Source organism: Triticum dicoccoides, chromosome 2A (genome assembly GCF_002162155.2).
Source record: "Triticum dicoccoides isolate Atlit2015 ecotype Zavitan chromosome 2A, WEW_v2.0, whole genome shotgun sequence".
NCBI classification, from domain to species: Eukaryota; Viridiplantae; Streptophyta; class Magnoliopsida; order Poales; family Poaceae; genus Triticum; species Triticum dicoccoides.
Window position 1 is genome coordinate 50607415 of NC_041382.1, and position 11617 is coordinate 50619031.

Genomic DNA, 11617 nt, shown 5'->3' on the forward strand with positions numbered 1-11617 from the left:
AATTCCTCGAATTTGAAAGATGTTCACGGGTACATAAAAATGTTCATGAATTTGAAAAGTTAATTATTTTGAAAACTGTTCACAAATTTGGAAAAATATGTTTGAAAAAACGGAAACTAAAAAAGAAAAAAAGAAAGGACTGAACGAAAATGAAAAAAGTGAAAATAAAAAAAACACAAAAAAGAGAAAACACGGTATGGGAAGGTTCTAGAACCTTCCCAAGAACCAGGAAAAAGCTAATTGGGCTGGCTCAAAAATGTACGCGCGGGGAGCTAGGGGTGCGCGCGTGGTCGCTAACCAGTGACCCGTGCGCCAAATAGCATTGGTCCAAGCATGACAACAGAGCAGTAAACGGAGCACAGACCTCTCAAAACAAAAAAAAAATATTGATAAGATACAATCGTTCATGCCAATTCAGCAATAAAGCGGGGGATTGGTTAAGCCAACATGCGGTGCTATCCCCACGACGACCATAATCCACTAAGAAGCGTGCAACTCCATTTTGTTCACGAGAAATCTTAAAAGGATTAAATACCCTATTCTCCAGCGGCCCTTCATCTCAGCAATAACTAGATGATACCCCGTGTGTTGCTGCAGGAAATATTGCCTAAAATTGGTATTTTACTCATCAATTAACTCTCCTAAGAGGATCGATAAAACGAAGAATAAATGATTCTTATTTGAGCATACTTTAGGATGATACATAGGTAACTAAGATCAAACCTCCAACTTATATCATTGAAAGCTTGGACGGGGGAGGCTAGTATATGATCTCACATTAGGTGAGATCAATTACAAAAATTTATATTTAGACATTTCAAGAAGTTCCGAAATTATTTGACAACATATCTACGGGGTGTGTCTATAACCCTGGAAAGAAACAGCTCAAAAATTGAAGTACAGTTAGAGAATTAAAAAAGAAAAATTCTAATGTGAATAGTGGAGCTTTGGGTGAACAGTATTTTGACATTATTCACATCCGATTTCTCCTTTTTGTTTCTATTAGTGTAGGTCAAATTAGGAGCTAAAACTTTTTTTAGATTGTACATCAAACATTGATGTGTGTCTATAATTCATAAGCCCAGATGCCGCAAGCGCGTACCGCAGCTGCCGCGGCCTCTTCCATGTGTGGGGGCGCTTCGCTGACCTCATCCACGCGTGCAGCCATGACAGTTGTGCCCTCTTCCTCGCATTCATTTACCAGAGATCAGTCACATCGTAGTGAAAAGTTTGTCATTATGTATGGTCCACTATTTGAAGAAGAACACCAATCTGAACTACATCTACAACAACAACGACGTAGAGGTTGTGAACATGCTTCGAATGTGAAGAGCATCATTTTCCATGCTTGTGAATACCTTTAGGAGCAAGGGGCTACTTGAAGATAGCATCCGCACCACTGTGGAAGAGCAAGTTGCCATGTTCCTTCACGTCATTGGTCATAATCAGAGGTTCATGATTATTCACAACACATACAAGAGATCTAGTGAAACAATTTCCCGACATTTCAAGCAGGTCTTGTATGATATTACGGAGGTCAGAGGAGAGATAATCAAGGCACCAATCCGGAAAACTTCGCACAAGATTCACACTAGCCCAAGATGGTATCAGTATTTTAAGGTGAGCATTACTCGTATTTCATGCCATAACATGCTTGCAATGTTGTCATCAACCATAATAATACGTCTTCATGCCATCATAGGATTGTATTGGCACCATATATAGATGGTACTCACATCACTGATAGAGTGCCAAGGACACAAGCTGCAGCATACATGGGTAGAAAGCATTACACAAGTCAGGCTTGTTGCTCTTGACTTCGATCTAAAGTTCACATATGTGTTGACTAGTTGGGAAGGATGAGTTCATGATGCTAACATTCTTGCTAACAGCATGGCAATGCCTGATGGCATTAGTATCCCCGATTGCAAGTTATACATAGGAGGTGTTATTACCTTGAAACTATATATCCAACCAATTTCGCGGGAACGCGCGGGGTATTGTCTAGTTGTTATTATCACATAATATTTGTGTCGTTTCGTGACATTTCCTAGGAAAAAAACGCCGCAATAAATTTCAAAGGAGGCCAAGATATATCTGCTGAATTAAGGAAATCACAGTTCAAATTTACATTGGTTTTGGTAAATAAATCGGATTTGCGCCGTGGTGGACTCGTTTTCTGTTTCCTTTCCGAGGGGAGCAAACCGTGGTGGACTGGTGGTCTCACGCCTCCACCGAATCGAACACACACCGCGCCACAGAGTGGCCATATAGCCCGATCCTTGCTTGCAGAGAAAGTCGATTGAAGCCAGACAGACAGAAAAGGGGGAAGTATAGGGTCCGATCCGGCACAAGGAACTCCTCCGCGCCGCATCCAAACAGATCCACACCCGAAATCCCCGAAACCCTCGCCGGCGACCATGGGGCAGGGCACGCCGGGCGGCATGGGCAAGCAGGGCGGCGCGCCGGGCGACCGGGGCAAGCCGGGCGGCGACGGCGACAAGAAGGACAAGAAGTTCGAGCCGCCCGCCGCGCCGTCCCGGGTCGGCCGCAAGCAGCGCCGCCAGAAGGGGCCCGAGGCGGCCGCCCGCCTCCCCGGCGTCGCGCCGCTCTCCAAGTGCCGCCTCCGCCTCCTCAAGCTCGACCGCGTCAAGGACTACCTCCTCATGGAGGAGGAGTTCGTCGCCGCGCAGGAGCGCCTCCGCCCCACCGAGGAGAAGACGGAGGAGGACCGCTCCAAGGTCGACGACCTCCGCGGCACCCCCATGAGCGTCGGCTCCCTCGAGGAGATCATCGACGAGAGCCACGCCATCGTCTCCTCCTCCGTCGGCCCCGAGTACTACGTCAGCATACTCTCCTTCGTCGACAAGGACCAGCTCGAGCCAGGATGCTCCATCCTCATGCACAACAAGGTACGCTGCCGCTCCCCGTGGCTCGGATCCGTCCCCGTTTGAGTTCGCTCTCTCGATCTGCGTACCTGGTGAGGCTAGGGTTCGGATCTTAGGGGGGAATTCGTTAACCATAACAAGTCAATTCAAGCCTGTTCAGTCTAGGATCTTATAGGTCCCTCAGTGAATTCAGGATCTGCGTGTAGTCTGAAGTCGCAGAGACATTAGAATTGAAGGAATCTGGTGAAATTTTCATTCTAATCTGAATTGCTCAAATATGTGCGCAAGTGAACTGAATGAACCTTAAAACGAGAGTCTCATAAAGGATTGGTACGACGCTGAGGATTGCCTAGTTTGCGTTGTGAAGCTTTTCTTATGTAGTAGAGCACTGCAGTCAGCGGGTTTCTGCAATTCATTAGACTTATTATTTAAAGGTCCACTCCTGAAATCTAGACAACTAGCTGTATCGTGTAGTTTTGCAAGGCTTTAATTCACCTTTTATGTTTGATGAATTCCAAAGCTAGTTTGCTTTGGTTTGGATCTTAGGGGTAACTCATCAGCCATAACAAGTCAAAATCCTAGGGGAAACTCATCATAACAAGTGACCACTAACAATGGCCATGTGATGTGTAGTTCTGAAACTCATTTTTGTCAATGCATGTGCAGGTGCACAATAATTTTGGTAGACATAAAAGCATTACAATCCTTATATTATGTAATTACTATGTTACTGATATATTCAGTAGAAGGAAAGGCTGGGCACCAATGGTCCTCAGGATAGCTGGTCGGCAGTCTATAAAATAGATGTTGCTTTCAAGAGATTATGACTCTGTTTTGTGTTCTCTGGTTTTGTTTTAGCTGTGTTTTCAGCTTTGAGGAGAGTTTTTTCTGTTGTTAGGAGGATGTTCTTGGTTCTGTGTTGTGTTGTTGGGGCTTTTGCTTCAACGGATTACTTGTATTAACCTGTATTATCAGCTTCCAGCAATGAAAGCTGGGGTTACCCCTTAATTCAAAAAATAAATAAATGTTACTTTAGTTCTTACCTCTTAGGCTCGATATTGTGTTCAATATCTGAGTAGCCATGAAACAGGTGTAGTATTTGTTTATTTTCATCACAAAACATAAAACTGTTGTGATTTCCTTCATAGGGGCTCAGGGAACTTTCCTACTCTTTCCATAGATACTGTCCATTGCACATAACTTTCATGCAGCCTGTAAATAGATGTTATGATGGCTCACAAGATACAATTTTCCAGGTTCTTTCTGTGGTTGGAATTCTGCAAGACGAAGTTGACCCTATGGTATCTGTGATGAAAGTTGAGAAAGCTCCACTAGAATCATATGCAGACATTGGAGGGTTAGATGCTCAGATTCAAGAAATAAAGGAGGCGGTTGAGCTTCCGCTGACCCACCCTGAGCTATATGAAGACATTGGAATAAGGCCACCCAAGGGGGTCATATTATATGGAGAACCTGGAACAGGGAAAACTCTACTTGCCAAGGTCAGTCTTGGCCTTCGCTCTGGACATCTATTGCTTATATTTCTTTGAGGAGAATTTCAGGCTTCAGTCCTCCTTAATTCATTCCAGGCTTTAATATTTGTCTGAATTTTCACTTTATTTTGCATTATATACCTTTTCAAATAACATATACTTGAGTGCTGATGTATGACCTGTGGTTACTTGAAATTGTTATTGCAGGCTGTTGCTAACTCCACATCTGCAACTTTCTTACGTGTCGTTGGAAGTGAACTTATTCAGAAGTACCTTGGCGATGGTCCAAAACTAGTTAGAGAACTATTTAGAGTGGCGGACGAGCTTTCCCCCTCGATAGTCTTCATCGACGAGATCGATGCAGTTGGAACAAAGAGGTATGACGCTCATTCAGGAGGGGAGCGTGAGATTCAGAGAACTATGTTGGAGCTGCTGAACCAGCTAGATGGTTTTGATTCGCGTGGAGATGTTAAAGTTATTCTAGCTACAAATCGCATTGAAAGTCTTGATCCAGCCTTGCTTCGCCCTGGCCGAATAGACCGAAAGATAGAATTCCCTCTTCCAGACATTAAGACTAGGCGGCGCATCTTCCAGGTACCTTTTTAATCAGTCTATGTTGATCTTAACATTACAGAATGCATTCTTGTTTGGTTCTTATGAACATCACAAATCTTGCAGATACACACGGCGAAGATGACATTGTCAGATGATGTGAACCTGGAAGAGTTTGTCATGACTAAGGATGAGTTTTCTGGTGCTGACATCAAAGCAATATGCACCGAATCTGGCTTGCTTGCTTTGAGAGAGCGTAGGATGAAGGTAATGATGGACTTTATATCGCTAGTTCAAATAGTTTACATTGTTTGGGGAGTTCACTGAAGTATACCTCTATTTCTAGCTAGTTTCATTTGGTAAACTGGCATCTTTACCACGGAATTATGGTTTTGCATGTGGATGATAGATAAGCATATAGTTTTTGTTGCACGAGCAATATCACTTTTTGTTATGCATGTACTCCTATAAACTGGCAGTTAGGCAGTAGAACTTCAGATTATTGGCTATACTATTGGAGGAAGCCAACCAGCACCATTTATTTAGCAACCAACTTGTTTTCCACAATTCATTGCTCAGAACATTTCTGTTCTATGTACTAATGTCTGTCCGGTACCAGTCTATCATGTTCAGGGGTATTAAGTTTTGGTATACGTCTTGTGCCATTTATACGTCGAAATTAATGCTGGAACATGCTATATGTCCATGTACTTGATCTGCTGTTTCCTGATTTTCCTAGGTGACGCACGCCGACTTCAAGAAGGCAAAGGAGAAGGTCATGTTCAAGAAGAAGGAAGGCGTGCCGGAGGGGCTTTACATGTGATGAATTGTGCACCGGTCTTCACTACCAGAATGATATTGTGTAGTGATAATATATTTGGTATCGCGGGATATGTTTCCCTGGTTTGGAGAATATAGGCGCAAATTTGTTTGTAACATTTTCTTCGCCTGAATGGTTGGATAATTGAATAGTTTGTTGTACTACGATCTGTTGACTCCTTTCTTCCGAAGTATTGAATCATAAGCTTAAATCGCAATGGCCAGTCATTAAAACCGTGGCATTATGGTGCTTCTCTCAAATTCATTCCAGGTAGCATTGATGTTTGAGCAAATATAAGCTGCAACCGAGTAGCTATGTTATGTTGCGCCATGGTTATTGCTGGATAATCGAACTTGGATTGCATACAAATAAAGTATAGGAAATCTCATATGGGTAACTAATTTTATATGTCCTTTGGAAAAATCATTTCAAACTACATATGCAAGGACTATACAGTATGCCTCTTCAACTTGAGCATGAAATATCTTTGCAAGAAGGTTTTCGTGATGAAACGAGATGACTATGTTTACTAACCCTCTCTCTTCTTTAATTGTGTGCCACATAAGCATATTTGCTAGTCTCAAGTGCATGTTTCCGATTATGTTACCCCCACTATGGCCAGCCTAAAACGCATATTCAGACATAGCATTATGTATTAGTAAAACGAGGTATGCACACTGTACCTATCTCGTAGAGGCACAGGACATCCCGAATGGGTCTTGTTCCGCTACTCTTCCCTGGCCCCACCCAAATTGCAAGGTCTTGGCCGTGGTCTATGTTTTGTCGCTGCAAGTCTATCTTGTGCCCGCCATTGGAAATTGAACTCAACCGCGCGCAGGCACTGTTTCACCAGTTGCACGAGGGAAACCACTTGCACGCGTCGATTAGAGCAACTCCAACAGGTCGACCCAAATGAATGGCGTTTTTGTTCGCTTTTTGTCCGTTTGAGACCGTCCGTCCTTTTTTAGTTTTGGGTCGGCAGTGCGCCCAACGGGCCGACCCATTTCATGACCGCGCGCATTTTAGATCATGTCGTCGCCCTGGTTTTGGTGCACCAGCGCGCGTGGGAAAGCAGCCTAGCACGCGCTGGTTTTGGCGCTCCAGCGCGCGGAGGAAAGCGGCCTAGCACGCGCTGGTTTTGGCGCTCCAGCGCGCGGGAAAGGTTCTCGCGCGCGCCGCGGCCGGCGCTCGTTATAAAGAAGGCGCTCCCTCCATACTCTGTCCACCGCCCACTCTCGCCGCCTCTGCTCGCCGCCCACTCTCGCCGCCTCTGCTCGCCGCCCACTCTCACCGCCTCTGCTCGCCGCCCACTCTCACCGCCTCTGCGCCACCATGTCGATCCGCCGCCTGGGCGCTTCGGATTTTCGCGGAGTCCGCAAGCGCCGCTCCGGCGCCTTCTCCTCCGAGATCTGGTTTCGCGAGAAACGTCTCATCCTCGGCACCTTCGACACCGTAGAGGAGGCGGCCCGCGCGCACGACGCGGCGGCATGGTGCCTCCTGAGGCCTCGGCCGGATATGAATTTTCCCAACGTGTCGAGCCAGCGAGCGCAGGATCTGGTGCCTTTCTCGCGGCTTTTCACCGACAAGGATCATCGTGTCCACCGGAGGCGGCAACGTTGCCTCGCCATCGCGGAGAAGGACGTGGAAGCCTTGGTGGTGTGGCGCGGAGGCTTCCCGCAGGACATCGTCGACGAGCGCCAGTTCTACAAGCAAAGAAGGTTGGAGAGGGACGCGAGGAGGAGGGAGCGAGCCGCCTATCGGGAGGACAAGCGTTCGCGGAAGCAGGCAGCTCAATTGAAACTGAAGCTACAGGAAACGGCGGGTTGGGACTTTGAAGACGAGGCGTATGCTGATGCCTACATTCAGACGTCAGAGGAGGACATTACCGAGTCGGAGTCAGAATCGACGAGTAGTAGTCTTTTCTTTTTATCTGTGTACGCTAGAATTATCTATGTACCCATTTTTATCTGAAAAAAATGACCGGCGGCGTCGGCGATGTAGCAGGCGGGCAAGGGTGTGAATCCAATGTGCCACCGACCAGCGGGCCCGGTGAGAAAAAAAGGGCGAGCGCACGCGCGTCCGTGTTGTGTCCGCGCCGACGTAAATCAGGCTCAAAAATGGGCCGGGAATAACTCGGCAGGTGGACAAAAGCGGACGTGTGTCCGTTTGGGTCGGCCCGTTGGGCCGCCCTTTTTATCCGCACCGACCCAAACAGACGGCCGCGGACGAAATGGGTCACCCCATTGGAGTTGCTCTTATGGCCAGGTGGGAACAAGGAACGATGCCCACGTACTAGACGTACTCCCTTCGTTTTGAAATACTTGTTATAAAAAATAAATAAAAGAGGATGCATCTAGACGTATGTTAATTTTAGATACATCATTTTTATCTATTTTGATGACAACTATTTTCGGACCGAGGGAGTACTATGCTGCAAGCATATCTCATTCGCACCAATCAGCAAACAAATCACGCGGAAGAAAAATCAATTCTAATGAACAGCAACTTACTAAACTACACATGCATGGAGCAAAATCGTTATTTATTTATAGAGCGCACCGCTATTCCATCGTTCGTACCAAAGCCCACTACAACAACCGAATGCAACACCACACGCACGCCTGCAAGGACATCCCCGCTTTACCACCTGGTCGCCTCACACCACACTTCTTCGCACGGCAATGCTAAAAGAGGAACGAGTGATTTTTTATTTGGTAATAAGAATAATGCGTGGAATGCTCCAAGGAGGGAACCAAAGCTTGTAAAACCAGACGATGTAGTGCCCCTTCCTTCATCATCAAACGTCGTAGAAGTGTCTGGTGCACCAATTCACTGGGTGCATAGGATACATTCTCAGAGGGAGCCATCGCCCCCAGCCCAAAAAAATAAAATTTTAATTACTACTCCATCCGTTTCTAAATATTTGTCTTTCTAGACATTTCAACAAGTGACTACATACAAAGCAAAATGAGTGAATCTACACTCAAAAATATGTCTACATACATTCGTATGTTGTAACCATTTGAAATGTCTAGAAAGACAAATATTTAGGAACGGAGGGAGTAGTTACTACTGGGTACATAATATCATATCCGGCCTTTCTAGTGTCATCTTCAAACAATATGGTAGCAATGCTTTCGAGTTCCTCTCTTCTTCTCAGGATATACTAAAACATCCTAAAACATTCTTTACATATCAAGATACTGCAATGGGAAATGCAGCTAGAGAAGTGTTTCCAGAAACATGGCATGGATTATGCACTTTTCATAGTATGCAAAATGCTATCAAACATCTACATGAGGAGAAGAACGAGGAGAACAATGATGAGAAGATTGAAGGGGAGAATGAAGATAATAATGAAGGTCAGAAACAAAAGAAGAATGAAGGGAAGAAAACAAGAAGAATGAAGGAAAGAAAACAGAGAAGAATGAAGAGCCAAGTATTCTATCAGATTTTAGCGCGTGCATGTTTGAGTATGAAGACGTGATCTAGTTTGAACAAAAATTTGACCTCATGAGAGAAAAGGTGAGCAAACAAACTTGGTTGGATAGTATATACTAGGTGAAAGAAAAATGGGCTGAGTGTTATACTCCCTCCATTCCTTTATGTAAGGTGTATTATTTCCGGCACGGTGACCAAGGCACAAACTATACACATGTTAGGACGAAATTAACCTTGGCAAATCATTGATTAGAGGCAACTAAATCATTATGCAAGGAAAGTAAGAGATAAACACAATCAGAAGAGAGATACTTTCCTTTTTCCTCTTTACAAGAAGAGATGCATGCAATCAGGGGAGAGATACTCTCCTTTTTTTTGAAGGGCTAACAACGGAATTGCGAGGAATTAGAAGAAATGTACCTTATATTGTGAAATTTTATCAAAAACAAATACACCTTACATAAAGGAATGGAGGGAGTATGAAGGATGTCTTCACATTAGGAATGAGAAGTACACAATTGAGTGAGAGTTTGAACAATGACTTGAAAATCCATTTCAAATCTGATTTTGATATCATACTTTCTTTAAGCATTTTGAAAGGGTGGTGCAAGGAAAAAGGAATAATGAGTTGAACTCGGAATTTGATTCTAGGAAGAAGTTGCCTAAACTATGTATGAGGAGACCACCACCAATGTTAGTGCAAGCTAGCAAGCTATATACACATGTTATATTTGAAGCTTTTCAAGGTGAATTTGAAAGATCATTGGCAGCTTGCACAAAGGCTTTGGATGGTAATAATGAATATCTAGTAGGAGATTTCACCTACGAGGAGGAGTATAAAGTTACTGGTGATCCTTTGAAGGAAACAGTTGTGTGTAGCTGCCGGCAATTTGATAGAATTGGGATATTGTGTGCCCATGCTCTTAAGGTTCTTGATTTGATGAATATCAAGTCACTACCACCACAATATGTGCTAAAGCGATGGATGCGTGAAGCAAGGAGTGGAACTATAAAAGATAACATGGGAAGAAATGTAATGGAAAATCCAAATATGGCTGCAATGCTTAGCTACAGATTTGTGTCTCACAAATTCCACAATTTAGCACATCGAGCGACTAACTTTCCAGAAGTAATCATGTTAGTAGACAACACACTTGACATCCTTGGTAAGCAAGTTAAAGACATAATCAATGGATGCACAAACACTTCTAGGGATGCATGTATAGTCTCTGCAGATGCTAGTCCACCAAATCCAAATGACTTGTTGAGTACTGCGTGCCTAAAGAAAGAGGAGGTTCAAACAAAAACTTCAAAACGCAAAAGAAATTGGTTGGATAAGAAGCACAAGGCTAGGAAAAAGAGACAAAACAAAGCTACATCACATGTTGGGGAAGAGGCATGTAATGATGGTGCACATGTTCAATCAACACATATTTCAGTGGTATGTAGCTAAATAACAATTGCGTTTCCAATGGTATAATTGTTTCCATTATTTATGAGAACTCACCGGATTTCTTTTCCTACAAAATGCAAGAGGTTGGTGAAGGGGCGTGTAGTGCTGGTGCACAAGTACAAGCACATATCATAGCTGATAGTGTTTCTGAGGACAAAGGGGCATGTAGTGCTGATTACAATGCCAGTTTTAGCTACACTCAATTGTTGATGGTAATATTCCTCATATACATAGTTTCTTTACAATCGGGATATGGTAATGTGAAAAAGAACTTATATTTTTACTTAATTTACAGGGACCAATCACAGATGATGTTTTTACTAGGTTATGGTGATGTACTTTGTTCTTGGAATTGGAAGCCATGTGCTCTAACTTGAGTAATCCTAAAGAAGCAATCAACTGGAACAATTTCCATCATGGAATGTCAAGTGTTTAGTTTGGGTCGTAGTTCACTTTAGTCAAGTTTAGTTGATCTCTTTTGTCTGATGCATCATAATTTTTTAACGATATGTAGCAACACTGCTTTCATTCATTAAGAACAGGAAACCCTAGAGTCAAGAAATTATAGAGGAAAACAAGGGTGGTAAGAAATAGATCACATCAGATAACACGAACGAGAGGTTGCACGAGGAAGACCACCATTGTAGAGGAAGAGTTCCAATCAACCAAGACCATTCATGATGCTTCAATGCTATTGGAGCAGTCGAAGGGCAACGAGTAACCGATTCCACACCCGGACGAAGAGCCACACACATCCGAGGCTACATGACAACAATGAGACACATCCAAGGCTACATCACAACAACCAAAGGACATCAAGGAGCCGAGTCCACGCCCAGATAGCTTCACAATGTACACCCACCACGGTGATAGCAGAAGAAAAGCTCCGATTAGAAGACGACCCAAACAGAGAAGATGGAGCATCTCCAATAATGATGTAAAATACATCACCAAATTGTGCTTCGAGTAA

At 44.0% G+C, this 11617-nt stretch overlaps 1 protein-coding gene across 1 annotated transcript; it reads left to right on the top strand.

Moving 5' to 3' along the window:
• The first annotated feature begins 2313 nt into the window (after positions 1–2313).
• LOC119353155 (26S proteasome regulatory subunit 4 homolog) lies at positions 2314–5994 on the top strand. Its single transcript, XM_037619745.1, has 5 exons — positions 2314–2912; positions 4145–4390; positions 4589–4975; positions 5060–5200; positions 5673–5994. The coding sequence occupies exons 1-5, from the start codon at positions 2421–2423 to the stop codon at positions 5754–5756; spliced, it is 1350 nt and encodes a 449-aa protein (XP_037475642.1). The 5' UTR covers positions 2314–2420; the 3' UTR covers positions 5757–5994.
• The last annotated feature ends 5623 nt before the right edge of the window (positions 5995–11617 follow it).